This window comes from Archocentrus centrarchus, chromosome 4 (assembly GCF_007364275.1).
Source record: "Archocentrus centrarchus isolate MPI-CPG fArcCen1 chromosome 4, fArcCen1, whole genome shotgun sequence".
NCBI classification, from domain to species: domain Eukaryota; kingdom Metazoa; phylum Chordata; class Actinopteri; order Cichliformes; family Cichlidae; genus Archocentrus; species Archocentrus centrarchus.
The window spans coordinates 22,973,018-22,994,895 of NC_044349.1; the positions used below are offsets into that span (position 1 = coordinate 22,973,018).

The 21,878-nt window shown below is 40.3% G+C and overlaps 1 protein-coding gene across 1 annotated transcript; it reads left to right on the top strand.

The window, feature by feature from the left end:
• The first annotated feature begins 451 nt into the window (after positions 1 to 451).
• On the top strand, positions 452 to 20,970 carry LOC115779181 (vitamin D3 hydroxylase-associated protein-like). Its single transcript, XM_030727698.1, has 15 exons — positions 452 to 734; positions 4,900 to 5,013; positions 5,427 to 5,567; positions 5,733 to 5,866; positions 6,011 to 6,217; positions 6,298 to 6,338; positions 6,453 to 6,577; positions 15,053 to 15,178; positions 15,264 to 15,361; positions 15,598 to 15,697; positions 15,850 to 15,893; positions 17,641 to 17,680; positions 17,763 to 17,871; positions 19,123 to 19,268; positions 20,503 to 20,970. Exons 1-15 carry the CDS (start codon positions 510 to 512, stop codon positions 20,623 to 20,625), a joined length of 1,773 nt encoding a protein of 590 aa, XP_030583558.1. The 5' UTR covers positions 452 to 509; the 3' UTR covers positions 20,626 to 20,970.
• Positions 20,971 to 21,878: the final 908 nt, after the last annotated feature.

The window sequence follows — 21,878 nt, forward strand, 5'->3', positions numbered from 1 at the left end:
AGGTCGTCTTTTTTACAACTGTCAAGCCAGCAGTCTTCCCCATGATTGTGTAGCCTACAGAACTAGACTGAGAGACTATTTAAAGGCCTTTGCAGTTGTTATGAGTTAATTAGCTGATTAGAGTGTGGCACCAGGAGACTTCAATTTTAAACCTTTTCATAATATTCTAATTTTCTGAGATACTGAATTTGGGGGTTTTCATTAGTTGTCAGTTATAATCATCAAAATTAAAAGAAACAAACAGCTGAAATATATCAGTCTGTGTGTAATGAATGAATATAATGTACAAGTATCACTTTTTGAATGGAATTACTGAAATAAATCAACTTTTTCATGATATTCTAATTTTATGACCAGCACCTGTGGATCTCAGTGTTTGTCCTAAAGTGGGAGGAGTGAGTGAACCTACATGCTGATGCTACAAATTTGTTTTGCAGCTCAAAGGTCAGGCTGACCGGTTTAAACTGTATTTGGTTGAATTTACACTGGTTTGCAGCAACAGGACAAAGATGCAAATCACACAGAGCATTGAACAGTTCATTAAGGGGATGAAGATGGAGAACTGGATGGCGGCTCTGCTCACTTGTGCTGCCTGCTGTATTGGAGCTCTGGTTGTGCTGGGAAAAAAGATCAACAGTCAACGAGAGACGAAGGAAAAGATCGAGAGAGCCAGAAACAGGAGAGAGGAGAGCTTACAGCGGGCAGAGCAGGTGGTGCTCCGGTACAAACAGTCGGTGAGAGTTCAGAGCCTTGAACTTTTAGCTGTTTAATGTTATGTTTAGAGAGAAATGTAAATGGTTTGTCTGTTTATAGTTCAAACCTGACAGAGTTTTAGGCATTATTTACCAAATCACTGACAGCTTTTTTTTTTTTTTTGTCAACACGCTTACTTGAGCATTAAAATAAAAGTTAACAGGACAAACACAGCAATAATCTAGTTCTATTCCGGATTATTTATTGCATTTACACTCATTGGCCATTTTATTAGGAACATCCTCCTGGTACTAGGTTGCACTGCCTTTTGCTTTCGGAACTGCCTTAATTTTCCTAGATTTATCATGGTATAGATTTAACAAGCTCACGGAAAGATTCCTGAGAGATTTTAATCCATAGTTACATGACAGCATCATGCAATTGCTGCAAATTTATTGAGTGGAGATCCATGATGTGAATCTTCCATTCCATTACATCCCAAAGGTGCTCTAATGGCGCTTTATGACATAGTGCATTATCTTGCTGGAAGCAGCCATCAGGAGATGGGTGTGCTGTGGTCATAAAGGGATTGACGTGGTTGACTGTGGTGTTTAAATGATGCTCAGTTGATACTAAGGGACCCAAAGTGTTTTAAGAAAATGTCCCTGACATCAATACAACACCACTACCACCAGCCTGAACTGGTTTATACAAGGCAGGATGGATCATGCTTTCATAGTGTTTATGCTGACCCTATCATCCAAAGGTCTTGTCTTCTATTATCTGATTTTGATGATTTTAGCATTTCTTATTCCTGGTTCTTACTTTGCCATTTGCAAGTCACTAAGGCTCATATACATGCCATTAAAGTCTACCGAGGCCTGCTAATTATGTGTCCTAGAAGTTGTACTTCCAGGGGATTTGTGCCACCTCTGTGCTCTGTGTTCAGAGATTCCCCTCTGTATATGCGGGTAGCAACAAGTCAACCTATTAATGACTTCTTTTACACCTTGGCGCATGTGTCTATGCACATGATCACAACTACCTCCAGGGGACAGCCCCCACTGGGGTTTATTTACCTGGGTCTCTTCACCCTTTGGTTTGAGAACTGAAGAAACCTTTCAGATGAGAGGTGAAACATCTTGAAGAAACCTAAAGAAGTCCAGTTGCCTTTTTCAAGCTCCTGAGACTACTATGACCTGGATGACACAGATGTTTTGTAACATCCCTTACTTATTTTTTGCACAAATTAATTGTCTGTTTGAGGGCCTAAACTCATGAAATGTTGCAGATGCGTCCGGTCTGGTGAAAATTTACGTATTTTAATGGTTTTGGGTAGGGCCCTTCCAGAATGGCTCTGTAGCACCACCTAAAGATGAACCCCTGAGCTGTGATTCATGTACATGTATGAACTTTGGCACACACGTAACATGTCAAGACGCACAAAAAAATCATCCTGTAGCGATACCCTCCACCCCACCGGAAGTCTGCCTTTTTGAATTAATTAGACAATTATTGCAATTTCCAGCCCTTGTCCTTTTTTCTAACTACTCCTCGGTTCTTGATGGGCTCTATTTCATATTTGGTCATAGTCAACAAAACAACAGACAACAGACAAATTGTGAAACTGGTGAGTTTTCATTGAAGGGATGTGGTTGTGGTGAAATGGTGAATTTTGATCATTCACCATGAAATTTTAATTGTCATTGATCTGGACCAAACTTCTACATTATGAGAAGGGTTCAGCCCTGAACAGAATATGACAATATTTAATGATAGTTGCAGCGCCACTTAGTGAGTATAGGAAATGCCATGTTTTACACTTTGATGTACAGCTCCAAGGTGGTTGAGCAGAACCATCTCAGATTGCCCCTGGAAAGCCTTAAGGAGTTGGCCTTACATTGTTTTCAAAACTGTGGGTTTTTGCCAAAGGGCGTGACCCTGACAGGATGGCAAAGTTCAATGTTTCAACAAGAAGACAAAAATGGCAGTAACTCAAAGCCACATTGCCCAATCTGCGTCAAACTTTAGTGGCTTGATAAGCCTCCTACCCTGAACACAATGATATGCATAAAGTCCCTAAGTGTTAGAGCGCCACCTAGTGGGACCTGGAAATATGATAAAATACCATGTTTTTTTCCATAGCCACGGGGCTACATTTTATTTACATATCTGAAATTGTGCAGGCTCATGTAACATCCTAAGATGTACAAAAAAGTCTCTTGGACCCATACCCGAAACCCTACAGGAAGTCAGCCATTTTCAATTGAAGGTGTCAATTTTTGCCATTTTCAGGCCTGCTATTTAAATCATCTCCTCCTAGGGCATTTCACCCGGTGAGACCAAAATGGCTCCAGATCATCTAGACAAGTAGCCCATCAAGTTTTTCATGGCTTTGTAGAATATTCAATGGCCTTGACACACCAGGCCGATGAATTTGGCCTTCGTTTTTCTCCATTGCCACAAAATTGTGTGTGCACTCATTCGCACATGCTATGCCCAATCAGCCTAAAAATGTAATCACTCATGTACAAACTCAGGCTGAACCCATATCTACGGATTCAAGGCTATAGGTGCAATAGCGCCCCCTACAGAAGAAAATGAAAATTTGTATGATGGTCCACAGAATTAGTTTCTCTGAAATGCATGAAAATTTGTTTCAGCATTCTTGACATAATCCTGATCAAAAAAAGTCAATGAGACTCATGCTCTATTTTGCACGCCACAGCCGTGACCACATCCCAAATACTGCATTGGGTTTATATAGTGAATATAGTGAATATAATGGTTGACATGTTGTAGTCTCAGAGTCAATGATACATGTGTGCTTACCTGTTACCTCCACTTTTGTGTGAATCTCACATTATATAACTAGATGATACTTACTTTGCTGTCTGCTGTGTTAGTGCTTAACTGTAGATTATATGACAGTTATATTGAGAGTTTTTTTGTTTTTTTTTAAAAATGTGTACCTTTTTATTTTCACTCCAGTTCATGGATGTCAGTTCAGTGTGACTGTTATGTATGAAGTCATTAAAGGAGCAAGTATGCTCACTTTCCTGGCTCCAGAAAAGGAGTTTGGCTGGCTGTTTATCTATGTTCATGCTCAGGAAGTACAACACATAGAGAGAACAGTACAATATGACTGAATTCTCTTGGTACATAATATGGTCGCATACTAACTGCCAACAATTCAATATCAGGAAAACGCATCTTCTCCTTGACAGTGATATGTGCATGGTTGCACCATCTGTGGTTCACAAATAAAGCCAGATCCCAACCTTTTTTCTTGCCACTGGCTTTAGCATCTCTGAGTGACTGTATGGGGGTGAAACCAGGTAGCTCCACATTAGAGTTTAAGATGTTTTGATTCAACTATGTTTCAGTAAAACGGATGAGTCTGCACTCATGGTATACTTTCTGAATCTTCACCAATATTTTTGAACAATATTATTGACCATTATTATTATCATTAACAGGTTATAACAGGTTTGGCAAATCTAGCAGGTTAATGGGAAAAAAAAAATACCATCAAGTCAAAATGCAGCATATGACAACCTGTTGTGTGCTTATTTCTTGGTACAAATAGGTAACAAATGAAATAAACCTCAGCCATTGAAGATGTGAAGGCTCATTAGGTATTATGCTTGCAATGTCTCCTCTGCTGGGGAAGGATCACTGCAAAACAAACCAAAGGTGTGTCAAGTACCATTAACCCTAGAATACTAACCTGAGTTTTGTAACTCTCACTGGGAATAATCAAACATTTATATCCTGAGGGGAGCAGACCCAGTTGAACATTTACAGTATGGCAGGTTCTGTACCAACACGGAAAGTTATCAGCATTATCAGTGACCAAATGAGAGAAAACCTTTTGGAAGTTTGCTAAAAATTTACAGATTAACAGAATCTAGGTAGAACTGACGTATACAAAGGTCATTCTGCTGGGACATAGTTGTCTAATAAGTTACCAAGACATTTAAGATGGTTCACCTATCTGTATGTTTACAGTGCTCTCTATAACTGATTGTCAGCATTGTGCAAAAACTATGAAGCTGTCTTTTGTTAAACTAGGACGGGAGTAGGAACACGGGCAAAGATGGAATCCTGAATCTGTGAACCAATATGGCTTTATTTATTTGTTGCTGCTCTATAAACTTTTATGACATAACAATTCTGGGTGGGTGTGTGTCACTGGTCCTCTAGCATCCGATGACTGACTCCGCTTTCATCATGGATCTGTCCCTGTCTGAGCTGGCAAAGCAACTCAAGGAAGGCTCACTGAGCCCTGAGGATGTGCTTCACTCTTACATGGAAAAGGTTCAGTATCCAGCATGACACAAAATCTCGCTGCCTAACATAACACAAATATTTCATAATAGGTAAAATACACAAAAAGCCACCTTAAACACAAAAGAATCCATTTAATTTCATTTTCCAGTCTTGTCTCAATGTTGTTTATTTATGACATTTGTCTATGAAGAAATCATTTTTGGTACACAGTGCTTTTTTTTTTTTTTTTTTAATCTAGCGTTGTGTACCAACAAATTTTTTATTATACAGAATTGTGTCTTATTACAGTAAAAGGTAACATACTGTACAGGCCTTCTATGGATTTTATTACCCAAATATTTGTGTGTTTTCAACAAGATTTTCCTATTTTTTAAAGTGCTTAAAAATTAACATCACTTTCATTAATCTGAACCTGTCTGTGCTTGTTTCCTTTCCAACAGACTCTGAATGTAAACAAAAAGCTGAACTGCTGCACTGAAATTTTGCTGGAGAGCTTGGACCAACTGAAAACTGTTGGCTCCAACAAGGAAGGTCTCTTGTATGGAGTTCCAGTGAGCATCAAAGAAAATGTTGCATTTAAGGTATTATAAACATTATGCAATGCAAATAAATGGCAATTACACTTAAAGGCTTTCCAAATATGGATGTAAAGTCCTCAGGGAACTGATAACACCTCAGGTCTTTGACAGACCCTTATCTTCTCCCATTTTTTTCCCCTTTTTTTTTTTCTTTTTTCACACCACAAGAATCATGACTGTTCTTGTGGTGTGGTCATTAACCTGGATCAGCCTGCTGAAAAGGACAGCGTGCTTGTTGAAGTTCTGAAGAAACAAGGAGCTATTCCCTTTGTGAAAACCAACTTGCCCCAAGGCCTTTTTAGGTAAATCTATCAATGAGTCACATAACAAAACAAAAAAAAAAACATACAACAATTAATTATGTGCTTTCATTCAGTTGTCTTTACCCAAGTGTACATATTATGTAAAGGCTCATTATCTATTTGTGTTTCTTTGTCCATCTTCAGCTATGACTGTAGTAATCCTATTTATGGGCAAACTGCGAATCCCCATAACTCCCAGAGGACCTCTGGAGGTTCATCTGGTGGGGAGGGGGCTCTCATTGGGGGAGGAGGCTCCCTGCTTGGCATAGGCAGTGATTTAGGTGGCAGTATCCGTATTCCTGCCTCATTCTGTGGGATCTGCGGTTTCAAGCCAACAGCAGGTCGACTGAGGTGGGTCTTATTCAGTCGGTTTGATGGAAAATTGTTGCACAGTGATGAGTTAAGGTTTTAACTTTATCTGTTAACACCAGTTTACAGGGGCTTCGTCCAATTTATAGAGGGCAAAAGGCAGGTAAGGAACATGCCAACTAACACATAAGTATAAAAGTTACATAACCACTGTCTAGCAATATTGCACACACTGTTTGGATCATTTGGTTCTCTGATTTGTTTCTTATTAAACTAGTGCTCTCATCTCCTGGACCCATGGCAAGAGATGTGGATAGTTTGGCTCTGTGCATGCAGGCACTTCTTTGTGACCACATGTTTTCTTTGGACCCCACTGTTCCACCATTACCTTTTAATATGGAGGTGTGTCTTGTACTGTGGGATTCATATCATCTGTTGATCATTTTTTGTAATTGTATTCTAGATCTATATATTCTAATACTCGCAGTTTGCGCAATATTTATAAAATTAGGAACATCCTGTCTCAAAGTGATGCTGAAAAGCTAATTCATTCATTTATTACTTCTAGGCTAGATTATTTTAATTCATTATTATCAGGCTGTCCTAAAGGTTCCCTGAAAAGCCTTCAGCTGATCCAAAATGCTGCAAGAGAGAGCATATTTCTCCCATATTAGCTTCTCTTCATTGGCTCCCTGTTATATCTAGAAGAGAATTTAAATTTTTTTTTCTCACATACAAGGTCTATAATAATCAGGCCCCATCTCATTTTAAAGACCTTATAGTACCATGTCACCCCAATAGATCACTTTGCTCCCAGACTGGGAGGCAGAGCCTTCAGCTTTCAGGCCCCTCTTCTGTGGAACCAGCTTCCAGTTTGGATTTGGGAGACAGACTTCCTCTCTAGTTTTTTTTTTTTTTGAACTTTTTATTTTCAACAACAATTTTATATCAACACATACACATGTCTACCCTTGTCACATCTCACATTTCACATCTTAACATCTTATTTACGCAGACCGTTTTAGACATTTCACCTACACCAAGCAAACAGGCTGTTTAATTCCGGCTCTGTCAAAAGTTATCCAGGGATTAATGATGGAGGAGACAAGTCCAACAGGGATACATTTCCTTCAAATATATGTTAGCCCCATTAAGAGAAACCTATATTCATTAACAACATCCATGGATATATAAATCACAATAATTTCAGTGACAGGGACTACAGTAGACATAATGAAAATACAGATTAAAGTAATAAAAGTACACAATAATAATAATACAAAATAAATTTGAAGGGTACATAAGTAAATAAATAAAAAAATACATAAATAAATAAATGGAGGTGTCAAGGTTACAGTATGAATTTAGTTATAGGTCTCCACTTTGTTTCAAAGGTCTCCATCTTAAGTTGTAGTCTTGATGTTGTTTTTTCCATAATATAGACTTTATAAATTCTGTCTCTCCACTGTGTAATACTGGGAGTTTGTGGCCTTAACCAAGCATATGTTATACACTTCTTCGCAATCAGAAACAAAACTCTGATCAAGTATTTATTGTCTTTGTCGATCTTGTCCGAGGGGATTATTCCTAAAATATATACAGATGTATCCAGATCTAAATAAATACCTAAAATACTTTTTATATCTGTTTGCACATTTTTCCAAAACTCGACCACCTTCGGGCAATCCCAAAATATATGGGTAAAATTCCCCACCTTTCCACAATTTCTCCAACAAAGCCGAGATGTTTTACCATATTTAGATGTGATAACTGGAGGGTTAAAGTAACGCATCTTAACTTTCCAGTCTCTGGAGCTTGAAAAAAGGCGACTGGACTTCTTTTTGTTTCTTGAAGACGTTTCACCTCTCATCCGAAAGGCTTCTTCAGTTCTCAACCAAATGGTGGAGAGACCCAGGTATTTAAACCCCTGTGGGCGTAGTCCCCTGGAGGTGGTTATGACCCTCTATTGATCATGTGCTTGAACACATGTGCCCAGGTGTGAAGGGGGCGTGGGTCATATTTAATCAGTGGTTTCAGTTGAAACCAACTTAGGACTCCGCTCCATTGTTTCCTGTGGCCTATTGAGGTCACTGGAACAAAGGTGTGAATGGGGGTTGAGACGTCTGGGAAGGGAGCTCAGGACAGCACTGTAAGCGGGGGAAAGTTGGTGACGTAATCCACCTCCTCTGTTCAATGATGGTTGTTCACAGTGGACATAGATGGCTTCTTTCACTCCTCTTTCAAACCATCTGTTTTCCCTGTCCAAAATGTGGACATTGGCATCCTCAAAAGAGTGCCCTTTTTCCTTCAGATGCAGATGTACTGCTGAATCTTGTCCTGTCGAAGTGGCTCTTCTATGTTGTGCCATTCGTTTGTGAAGAGGCTGTTTGGTTTCACCAATGTAGAGGTCCGAGCACTCTTCACTGCACTGAACAGCATACACTACATCGCTGATCTTGTGTTTGGCGGGTTTGTCCTTGGGATGAACCAGTTTTTGTCTTAGGGTGTGACTTGGTTTGAAGCATACTGAGATGTCATGCTTGGAGAAAATTCTTCTGAGTTTCTCTGACAAGCCTGACACATATGGGATGACAATGTTGTTCCTCTTGTCCTTCCCATTCTCTGTAGTTTGTGTTTGGCCTTCATTCCTGTGCATCTTAGCTGATTTGATGAAGGCCCAGTTGGGGTAACCGCATGTTTTGAGGGCTTTCTTAATGTGTGTGTGTTCCTTATGCTTCCCTTCTGCCTTAGAGGGAACACTTTCCGCACGGTGTTGTAGGGTCCTGATCACCCCAAGTTTGTGTTCCAGAGGGTGGTGGGAGTCAAAGAGGAGATACTGGTCTGTGTGTGTGGGCTTCCGGTAAACTTCAATGTTGAGGCTTCCATCTTCCTCGATAAGCACCGCACAGTCCAGGAATGGTAACTTGTTATCTCTGGTGTCCTCCCTGGTAAAACGTATGTATTTATCCACTGAGTTAATGTGACGAGGGAAGGCTTCTACTTCTCGGGTTTTGATTTTGACCCAGGTGTCATCTACATATCTGTACCAGTGGCTAGGGGCCGTCCCTTTGAAAGAACCAAGAGCTTTACTTTCCACTTCCTCCATGTAAAGGTTGGCTACAATGGGAGACACTGGGGAGCCCATGGCACATCCATGCTTCTGTCTGTAGAATCCATCATTGTATTTAAAATATGTTGTGGTAAGGCAGAGATCTAAAAGTGCACAAATCTGATCTGGGGTGAAGCTGGTTCTGTTCAGTAAGGAATCGTCTTCCTGTAGTCGTCTTCTGACGGTCTCCACTGCCTCAGTTGTAGGTATGCAAGTGAAAAGTGAAACCACATCAAAGGACACCATGGTTTCATCTGGATCCAGTACAAGATTCCGGACCTTGTTAGTAAAATCTGTAGAGTTTTCAATGTGGTGGGGTGTGATGCCAACAAGCGGTGATAAGATGGTGGCGAGGTGTTTGGAAATGTTGTAGGTGACCGAGTTTATACTGCTGATAATGGGTCGAAGTGGGACTCCTTCTTTGTGGATCTTTGGGAGTCCATAAATGCATGGAGTGGCTTCTCCAGGGTACAGGCGGTAGTAAGTGGGGCGGTCAATGGCTTTTTCCTTTTCAAGTTGTTGCAGGCAGCAAACAACTTTTTTCTTGTAGTTGCTTGTGGGATCACGTCTCAAGACCTCATAAGTATTGTTGTCACTGAGGAGTGTAGTAATTTTGTTGTGGTAATCCGATGAATTCAGCACAACCGTGCACCTCCCCTTGTCGGCTGGCAGTATGGTGATGTTTTGATCCTTGCTTAGGGCTGTGATGGCCTTCTTCTCCTGAATGGTGAGGTTGGATGGAGGAAGTCTTGCACTGGCGAGAGTGGCTGAAACTTTCATCCTGATCTGTTCTGCTACAGGATGAGAAAGTTTGTTATTTCTTATAGCGGTTTCTGTTGCTGTGATGAGGTCTACTATAGGAAGCTGTTGTGGGGCTATGGCAAAGTTGAGTCCTTTGGCTAGCACATTTTCTTCTGGTTTGGTGAGGACCCTGTCTGATAGGTTCTTCACCCACTTTCCTTGGTTTCCATTGCTTATCGTGTCGTCCTGTTTGTTAACAGATGAATGGTATGCCTTGGTTTGCAGGGTTTGAAATTTACGTAGTTGTCTTTCCTTGCCTTTGATGTGTTGTGCGAGCTGGGCTTTGTCCACAAATGTAGAAACTTCTTCTGCGATGGTGTGAGGTAAGAGTGATGAGAGTTTCTGCTGAGTCTGGTGGATTTTGTTCTGGAGTGCATCTATGGTGAAATGGACCTGTCTTATCCTTTCACTCAAAAGGTGGTTCTGTGCTCTCCATAGAATTTGGTCAGCTCTATGTCCTTTTACTGTGGACCCAAGGTGCAAACTCTTGGGAACCAGTCTGGACTGTCTGCATCTCAAGTTGAAACGAAGGTGGTTCCTGTAGTCCCACAAGCAACTACAAGAAAAAAGTTGTTTGCTGCCTGCAACAACTTGAAAAGGAAAAAGCCATTGACCGCCCCACTTACTACCGCCTGTACCCTGGAGAAGCCACTCCATGCATTTATGGACTCCCAAAGATCCACAAAGAAGGAGTCCCACTTCGACCCATTATCAGCAGTATAAACTCGGTCACCTACAACATTTCCAAACACCTCGCCACCATCTTATCACCGCTTGTTGGCATCACACCCCACCACATTGAAAACTCTACAGATTTTACTAACAAGGTCCGGAATCTTGTACTGGATCCAGATGAAACCATGGTGTCCTTTGATGTGGTTTCACTTTTCACTTGCATACCTACAACTGAGGCAGTGGAGACCGTCAGAAGACGACTACAGGAAGACGATTCCTTACTGAACAGAACCAGCTTCACCCCAGATCAGATTTGTGCACTTTTAGATCTCTGCCTTACCACAACATATTTTAAATACAATGATGGATTCTACAGACAGAAGCATGGATGTGCCATGGGCTCCCCAGTGTCTCCCATTGTAGCCAACCTTTACATGGAGGAAGTGGAAAGTAAAGCTCTTGGTTCTTTCAAAGGGACGGCACCTAGCCACTGGTACAGATATGTAGATGACACCTGGGTCAAAATCAAAACCCGAGAAGTAGAAGCCTTCACTCGTCACATCAACTCAGTGGATAAATACATACGTTTTACCAGGGAGGACACCAGAGATAACAAGTTACCATTCCTGGACTGTGCGGTGCTTATCGAGGAAGATGGAAGCCTCAACATTGAAGTTTACCGGAAGCCCACACACACAGACCAGTATCTCCTCTTTGACTCCCACCACCCTCTGGAACACAAACTTGGGGTGATCAGGACCCTACAACACCGTGCGGAAAGTGTTCCCTCTAAGGCAGAAGGGAAGCATAAGGAACACACACACATTAAGAAAGCCCTCAAAACATGCGGTTACCCCAACTGGGCCTTCATCAAATCAGCTAAGATGCACAGGAATGAAGGCCAAACACAAACTACAGAGAATGGGAAGGACAAGAGGAACAACATTGTCATCCCATATGTGTCAGGCTTGTCAGAGAAACTCAGAAGAATTTTCTCCAAGCATGACATCTCAGTATGCTTCAAACCAAGTCACACCCTAAGACAAAAACTGGTTCATCCCAAGGACAAACCCGCCAAACACAAGATCAGCGATGTAGTGTATGCTGTTCAGTGCAGTGAAGAGTGCTCGGACCTCTACATTGGTGAAACCAAACAGCCTCTTCACAAACGAATGGCACAACATAGAAGAGCCACTTCGACAGGACAAGATTCAGCAGTACATCTGCATCTGAAGGAAAAAGGGCACTCTTTTGAGGATGCCAATGTCCACATTTTGGACAGGGAAAACAGATGGTTTGAAAGAGGAGTGAAAGAAGCCATCTATGTCCACTGTGAACAACCATCATTGAACAGAGGAGGTGGATTACGTCACCAACTTTCCCCCGCTTACAGTGCTGTCCTGAGCTCCCTTCCCAGACGTCTCAACCCCCATTCACACCTTTGTTCCAGTGACCTCAATAGGCCACAGGAAACAATGGAGCGGAGTCCTAAGTTGGTTTCAACTGAAACCACTGATTAAATATGACCCACGCCCCCTTCACACCTGGGCACATGTGTTCAAGCACATGATCAATAGAGGGTCATAACCACCTCCAGGGGACTACGCCCACAGGGGTTTAAATACCTGGGTCTCTCCACCATTTGGTTGAGAACTGAAGAAGCCTTTCGGATGAGAGGTGAAACGTCTTCAAGAAACAAAAAGAAGTCCAGTCGCCTTTTTTCAAGCTCCAGAGACTACTATGACCTGGATAACTGAGAATCTACACAGACATACTTAACTTTCCAGTCAAATTCCCTCCATGTCGGGCTGTTAGTTAATTTGTGTCCAGAGCTGAATGTTTCTTCCCAATCCTCATCTGCTAATATTATATTAGCCTCCAATTCCCACTTCTCCTTAATTTCCTTATTATTAACATTGGATTCATATTGCAGGCTTATATATAGTTTTGAGATCAGGCCTTATTTTGGTTCACCTTTTGCTATTGATAATAGAATTTCTTCAGTCTTGGTCATATCTGTTGAAATTTTCTGCCATTCACTATGATTCTGGAGATAATGTCTAAGTTGCAAGTATCTATAACCTCTCTAGTTTTAAGATTAGACTTAAAACTTTCCTTTTTGATCAAGCTTGAGGGTTTATACTCCCCTCTGCATTTAATCATTAGTAATTATTAGTCTCTGGCTCTCTTCCACAGTATGTCTCTTGTCCTGTCTCTCTCCCCTCAGCCCCAGCCGGTCGCAGCAGATGACTGCCTGAGCCTGGTTCTGCTGGAGGTTAAAAGGGAGTTTTTCCTTCCCACTGTCGCCAAATGCTTGCCCATAGGGGTTGTTTTGACTGTTGGGTTTTCTGTGTAATTATTGTAGGGTCTTTACCTTACAATACAAAGCAACTTGAGGTGACTGTTTGTTGTGATTTGGCGCTATACAAATAAAATTGAACTGAATGATACCCAGCTTTATCTATCCATAAAGCCACATGAAACACGTCAATTAGTTAAACTGCAGAAATATCTTAAAGACGTGAAGGCCTAGATGACCTCCAAAATCCTGCTTCTAAATTCAGATCAAACTGAGGTTTTAGTACTCCTCCGTAAAAATCTTAAAACATGGTGTCTAACCATTGTCACGGTTAGGCTGTATGGCAGGAAGGGTTGGACCCAAATGCAGGACATGAAACAGAGCTGAACTCAAAACAGCTTTATTTGCTGGAAGGCTCAAAGGTACAAAACTCAAAATACAAAACTGAATCTCAACCAAGGCTAAAAGACAAAACACCAAGTCTAGTAGAAAGGGGGGGGGGGGGGGGGGGGCACTAAACAGTGGAACACACAGCTAGGGGAGGGAGGGACAGACGACAACACAACAAAGAACAGAGGAAAAACTGAAGGGAAGACAAGACAAGAACGAAAGGAAACCAAAATAACACAAATAACTTTAACCAAAATCAGAATACAAAACAACAAACTGAGAATCTAAACTGTAACGAGAAAACTAAGAAACACAACTAGCAAAACAACAAAGAACAGAACTTCACAGGAACACAAAAACACCGGGCCAATGGCCCAGGACTATGACAACCATACACCTCCAGTAACACTGTGAAAAATCTTTGTATCTTTTTGACCAGGATATGCCCTTAAATGCATATATTTAACAAATATGTAGGTCTACTTTGTTGAATTTGCGCAATGTCTCTAAAATTAGAAACATCCTGTTTCAGTGTGAAGTTGAAAAGATAATTCATGTGTTTATTACTTATAGGCTACTATTGTAATTCATTACTATTAGGTTGTCCTAAAAACTCCCTGGAATGCCTTCAGTTGATCCAAAATGCTGCAGCAAGAGTACTAGAAAGAGAGAGCATGTTTCTCCCATATTGACTTCTCTTCATTGGCTCCCTATTAAATCCAGAACCAGAATTGTCACAAACAAGGTCTTGAATAATCAGGCCCCATCTTATCTTTAAGACCTCACAGTACCATGATACCCCAAATAGAGCACTTCACTCTCAGACTGCTGGTTTACTTGTGGTTCCTAGAGTAGAATGGAAGGTAGAGCCTTCAGCTTTCAGGCCACTCTTCTACTGAACCAGCTCCCAGTTTGGATTAGGCTTAAAAGTTTTTGACAAACCTCAGGGCTGGATCAGGTGACCCTGAACCCTCCCTTAGTTACCCTGCAAGAGGCCTTGGCTGCTGGGGGCTTTCCATCATGCACTGTGTCTTCTTCACCCACCTCTTTTCACCCTCTCTGTTTATACACCACTCTGCATTTAATCATTATTTATTATTAATATCCAGCTCTCTTCCACAGCGTGTACTTTGTCCTGCCTCCCTCCCCTCTCCCCCAACCAGCTGTAGCAGATGACTGCCCCTCCCTAAGCTTGGTTCTGTTGGAGTTTTTTTCCTGTTAAAAGGCAGTTTTTCCTTCCCATGTGTTTGCTCATAGGGGTTCATCTGATTATTGGTTTTCTCTCTATAAATAAAATAGATTAGTTTTACAAGGGTTGCTATGCAGCAAATGTTAGGTCCACAGAATGGTTTTCATTTATGTAAAGACATAAAATAGCAAGAAATTACATGTTGTTGATTTGTTTTGGATTTGTTGAGTTGGTTAGATTTTGTAGTAGTTTTTCAGTGTTAATACCTGCAAATTAATCTGTATGCTGTTTAAACACATCTCACCCTTCAATGAAGATTTGAGATAATCCATAAAGCCTTAACCTTGTATTCAACATTATCCATGAGTTCCAAGCTGTTTAACTGACTCCAAATTGGGAATGCCTCACCCGTAGATATACAGAAGTTCCAAACCTCTAAGGATTGGTTATTTTGAAAGTGATGGCAACATGCAACCATCTCCAAGCATGGCCCGAGGCATCAGAGAGGTCAAAGCTCTGTTAGAGCAAGCAGGCCACACAGTAAGACTACACCTCCACACTATAACCACTGTCAACTTCAGTGATATGAGCCATATGTCCTTAATGTTGTCATTTGTGTCTTTAGTTGGTCCCTTACCGTCCACTGAAGATAAATCAAATTATGCCTGAACTAATAATAAAGAGTTTGTATGCAGATGGAGCTACCACCCTGCTACAAAAATTGTGAGTTGTTCCATTTAATAGTTCACTTAATCGTTTCTTATTAAATTCATCATCTAATGCCTAGAGATCTCCTTTTTTTTTCTGTACTAACCACTAACCTTCACCATGTTGCCATTGCTTTTGGTCCATGGTGATGTTGTGCCTCTTAGAGCTTTTAGAAATTATTACAGTAAGTCTTAATTTGTTGTCTCTGAACAGACTACTTTCTTGTGTGCCAATGATCTCTTCCATTTCAGGAAGGGGGGACCTGTGGACCCTTGTCTAAAAACTCAGGTTTTTACTTATGGTCTCCCTAATTGGCTGAAGAAAATCCTTTCATTCCTGCTCAAACCTGTGGTGAGCTCTCTCATTCTGTGACAAATGCATAAAAATTCAGGCATTGGTTTCAAAATGAGTTTGACAGTTAGAACTGATAAATCTTTTGTGATGTGCCTGAATAATGTTTTTTTTTGTTATTGATGTTTTACATACTATGCTTTTTGTTGCAGTCTCCTCGTGGTTCTGCCAACATGAATGCTCTTTGTGGACTTAGGTGAGAAATTATTATTGAAACTGGTCATTTGTCCTTGATTCTTTTTTACATTTTCATACAAGTGGCGCTTGGCACAACAAACCTCACCCCCAGCAGATATTTTAGCTGATTTGAACGTTTACTGTCTTACAATTAGGTCACTCTCCAAACACTGGATCACCGAGATAACACATATGTCCTATTGTCCATGTCCACAATTTTCCAAAGTTTAAAAATTTGAGCTAAAGAACATTTCATTTTATGGTCATTTAAATTTTTTGTAAAAGCTTTATCTCTTATAATGAAAAAATACACGATTTGTTTGGTGGGAGATAATAGGGGAATTGAGTGATTGGATTGATAGTCAAAAGTTGTCATATATTCGCATATCCGGATCATACCCCAATCAAATGTTACATGTCCATAGACAATAGTGATATGCTTCTTTCTGCAATAAACAAGGAGGATGTGTCTTTTTAGCTTGGCTGTTTTGAAGAAATAGAGCAGTGCTCTATTTTTCAGCTGAGATATGGTGAAAATATGCATTAAATGGAGTTTCCCATGTTAAATTCAAGTAGCCTGCAAATACAGACTGTAGATCAGATCTTGGCTCTCTACAACTGTATACCAAACATCTGGGAATAACATCGGAATCTGGGAATGTAGGGAATAATTGGTCATTTTTGACTACTTTTGACTTTACCTTAAAAACTGTTTACTTTACTGTGTTTGTTATAATTTTTTTCAGCACAACCTCACCTGTGCGACTGTACAGTTATTTTTTTCCTTTTAACATACTGTATTAACACACTCGACCTAATATCACACAAGAAACATAAAATACAACAAGAAAAAAGTTAGTTGTTACTGTGAAGATGTTTAACAAACTATCTTCATAACTTAAAATATAAATCTAAGTTGTAATTTCAGGGTTCTAACCAGAAAAAAAAAAAAATCTGCCCAGTGCATTTAGCGGGGTGGCATTAGCAAGCTAATGCTAATTAGCTTCTTTCCCCTCACATTCATGCTGGTTGCCATTTTGTTTTCTGTAGGCATGAAATCAAGCATGAACAGGACTGTTGTGAGATCGTGTGTGCACGTTGTGAACAAAACTGGCCATGCCCGGTGGTACATTGCAAATTACTGTGGAATAATAATATAGTGCAGTGATCTAGCCAGAGGGGGAAAAAAAACCTGAGTTTGGTGGATGGGGTGGAGTATGCAGGGTGTGCTCCCACTTGCTAATTTCAGTGATTCAAGAGTTCTGATAGCAAAAATTCCCAGTATAGCGCAGCGTCGGGCAATCAACCACTGGCTAGAACCCTGAATTTTCCAAAACTGTCTTTTGCCCTGTAATTCCCACAACCAAATGCCACACATTTGCATATATTTATTTGATTAAAATTAAGCTCTGATTTTACTTGGTGTATCAACACAATTTAAAAACTGCTACATAGTTTTAAGTCTGCACACAAGTTGAAAGAGAGACTCCTGCTGCATCATCTTGAGCTGACAATGTCATTTGGACACTTTGACACATCCATTGACTCCAGAGGAATAAAAAAAGGATTTTTTTTTTCCCTTGACCCAGTTATGGCAAAAATATTTAATCAGGTGATGTAGGGGTCACTGGCCATCTTTTTTGCAAATTCAGTATGAATCACTGTAAACAAACAAACATACCAAAAACAAAATCTCTTTCCTCCCTCCAGGGCTGAGTAATAATACCTCTGATAGGAATAATGATGAAACACTGCTTTGTTTTTAGATCTGTTCCAGATTTGTGGAAGCAACATGCTGCTGTTGAGGTACTATTAGCTTTCAGCTAATGATGCATGGTCATGTATGAAAATATAAAGGGGAAACTAAAATTTCCTGTGTTTTTTTTAGGACTACATTCATGAGACAATAGCGCAGTGGAGGAGCTGCAACATTGACGTGCTGCTGTGCCCCATAATCGGCCCAGCCTACAGCTTCCATTACTGTGGCAAAATTTCAAGTATGGTATACTGAACACCAAAAACTATATTGTCCTACTACATTGTCTTTACCACACTATAATCCTTAGATTAACTGTTGGATATTTAAAGATTTACAAGTTAGAAATAGTGTGCCAGATTTGACAACAGTAAAAATACCCTAAATTCTTGTTCTTTTAACATAAAACTTGCTAGCTTTTTCCTAAAGTGATACAAAATACATATAAATGAATATATTTCATACAATTGTACAGGTGCTACAATTCTTTTGTACATTAAGGCTGTTCTGGATCAAATTTGAATGTTGTCTGTTGTGATGAATTTTAGATCTACCAATCTGGGACAAAATCAAGAAAAACAGTGGTTTAAGGAATCTTGAAACTGAAACTGGACATGCCATGTCTGTGTAATTTTATGGGGCAATGCTGACAGAGTTCAAGAGGAATCTTGATGCTGTTGTGAGAACTGTCTGTGAATTAGTAGAACAGCACAGGAGTGATCATATATGGTGTACAAAAGGAACAGAGGTCATACAGAGGTCAGATGGTGCCTTGAGACAGAGAGAAGATCTAAACCTACAAACACCTGCTTTAGACTTTAGTTCTCCCTGTGTTTTTTTTTTCTCCTTAATGTCCCCTTTTGTGTCAAGTCTCTTGTGTCTGTTTTCCTCAGTGTGTCTGTCTCCCTGTGTGGTGTCAAGTTTGCGTCTGTTTTCTGCCTTCTCTCTTCCTGTTCTAATTTGACAGTTCCTTGTCCCATGTGGTTTGTGTTTAGTTTTGCTTCCTTTGTCTTGTTAGTGTAATACTGTTCACCTTATTTTTGTTAATTTATGACTGCCTGCTCCTGATTCCACCTCACACACACAGTTCCGCCTACTGTGACAGTCAATAAATAATCTACTATTAAGCATTAATTCTGAGGAAACTGACATTAAAGTAATTACAGTTTTAAACTATTAAATGCAAATGAATGCAGTAACTACAAAGAGAAAATTTCATTTTTCAAGTTTCCTCTGTAATGATGTTCTTCATATCTGTAAATGAAGTTAAACTACAGGTAGGTGTGGATGTGTGTTATGTGTGCGTGTGTGTGGGGGGGCAACTGTCTCCAGACATTACTTGATTAAGTCATATAGACAGATATATGGAGGCTTGGTTTATTAACTAAATCATATGTTCACACAATGTGTAATGGTTAAAGAGTTTGTTTTCATATTCTTTTCATGTTAGTTTTCATCAACTATAATCTATTTTTATTTTCTGTTATTTCAGCTGCTCTCAGTTACACAATGCTCTACAATTTCCTTAATTTTCCTGCGGGTGTAGTCACTGTTTCTACAGTGACTGCAGAGGATGAAGAGGAACTCAGGCACTATAAGGGCTATTATCAGGACAAGTGGGACAAGCTCTTTAAAGAGGTAATGGAGGGGTGGGGGTACTGGAGCCTATCCCAGCTGTCATAGGGCATGAGGCAGGGTACACCCTGGACAGGTTACCAATCTTTCACAGGGGTAACACATAGAAACAGACAATCATTCACGTTTACATTCGCACCTATGGTCAATTTAGTATCACCAATTAACCTAACTCCATGCATGTGTGAGGAAGCTGGTGTACCTAGAGAGAACCCATACAGACATGGGTAGCAAGTGCATGTGTGGTGGCTCTTGATGCACCAGCCACCAGTATTTAAGCTGAAATTAAAGATTCTAATAATCTGAGATGCTAGATTTCAGATTTTCATAAGCTGTAGGTTATAATCAAAGTTAAACCAAATTAGACTTGAATGATTTCACTTTTAATATAATAAATATAGAATACCATATGAAAGTTTACTTTTTGGATTAAAGGGAAATAAATCTGTTCACCTGCTTCTCCTGCATTTCATGTCTTTTGACTGCTCATATGTAATAAACCTGTAAAGTACCAAAATGGCAATTAATATAATGCAATAACTCTACTTTACAGGCCTGGTGAGTAACTGCTTTGTGAAGCATATCATCGTATTCTGAAAATTTATTGTATGTGCTTTTGTTTTATTTAAGTCAGGTTAGAAAGAGGATCATTTTGAAGTGTGTTTTCACAATATATCAGTTGTGTAATAGCTGTACTGAGAAAACACAAGGGCTCATCTCAGCTTCTGAGTATTATCTAAAAAAATGAAAAGTCCTTGATTGTTTTCTTGACTGATCAAGAAATCCCTTTGACCAAGAAATCCAAGTTCTCCTTTACATGCAAGTTGTAACCAGCAGTTTTTCTAGCATTTTATTTTTAAAAAATTGAAAAAAGTCTTTCACTTTTCTTAATATAACTTCACATCATTGAACTGAGTTCATTTGTGCATGGGCAGATTTTCAGTGTGGTGGTGGGTATGATTATGAAACAACAAGCCCTGGAAAACAGATGTGTAAATCCATCCTACACAGACCCAAGAATTGAACCAGATCAGACTATTGTGACTCCAATATTTGTAGAGGTTTTGTATCATTTTTTGGATGGTTGTCATTTGACTCCTTGTGACCACTCCTCTGGCTCTGCAGTTATACACAAACTGCAATAAATGTTCCACAGTTTGTCAGTAGGTGGAGGGAGACGACTGTGGTGGGTCCAGCTGCTGTGCAGTAAGTGACAGGGATGTGTTCTTGTGTTCAGGCAGTGAGTGGAGGCGAGGGTCTGCCTGTGGCGGTGCAGTGTGTTGCCCTGCCATGGCAGGATGAGCTCTGCCTGCGCTTCATGAAGGAAGTGGAACAACTGGTCAAACAAAGCAAGAAGTAAAGCCTGTAAAAGTGAGCTAAGGCTGTCATAAATGGTGGCGCACTCTCTGCTCTACAGTTATAATCTAGACCTTTTTTTTTTTGTTCTTTCACTATTTGCTAAATGTAATTGTATCTTAACTATAAGATGATTGTCTTTATGATTCTGTGTTTAAAAAAATCCAGGTCTTTTGCTTTCTTACTATCCCCATCGACATGTTACATTTTATCCAAAACAGTATGAAATGGTGTTAGATGCCGTAAAGAAAATTAAAAAGAAATATTAAATCATTAGGCACTGCTACCATAAGTATAAGAATGTTGAAAATTAGGATTCACAATGGGTATGGAAAGTAATGTATTTGTGCCAAATAAACAATGTTTCTTTGCTGTAAGTCATCTGTCAAACACATTGAAATAAAATAAATTCTGTGTATTCTTCTCAAGTCATGTTAGTTTTATTTGTATAGGCCAAAATCACATGTAAATGTGGCTTAAAGACAATGAAAGAAACATTTTTCAAAACACCAGGAGGAACCCAGGACTCACTGCAACAGAAAACGGTCTGACAGTCAGTCCAAGGATTTCATCCTGATACCTAATGGCAGTCAGGGTGTTGTTGCCTAGCCTGTAGAGGTCTGTATGTCCTGCATGGATATGCCTCCCCAGACCATCACGGACCCACCACCAAACCAGTCATGCTGAACGATGTTACAGGCAGCATAACGTTCTACACGGCTTCTCCAGACCCTTGCACATCTGTCACATGTGCTCAGGGTGAACCTGCTCTCATCTGTGAAAAGCACAGGGTGCCAGTAGTGGGCCTCCCAGTTCTGGTATTTTATGACAAAAGCCAGTCGGGCTCCAGAGTGCCAGGCAGTGGCCCACTAGAGCACATCAGGCCACCCTCATGAAGTCTATTTCTGATTGTTTGGTGAGAGACATTCACATCAGTGGCCTGCTGGAGATCATTTTGTAGCTCTGGCAGTGCCTGTCCCTCCTTTCCAAATGAACAGATACCAGTCCTGTTAATGGGTTAAGGGCCTTCTGTGGCCCTGTCCAGCACTCCTAGAGTAACTGCCTGTCTCCTGGGATCTCCTCCATGCTCTTGAGACTGTGCTGCGAGGCACAGCAAACCTTACTGATGTGCCATCCTGAAGGAGTTAGACCACCTGTGCAACCTCAGCACAGGTGTCCCCTTATGATGCCAGCAGTGACACTGACCCTAACCAAATGCAAATTAGTGAAAAAAAACAAAAGATTAGGAGGGAAATA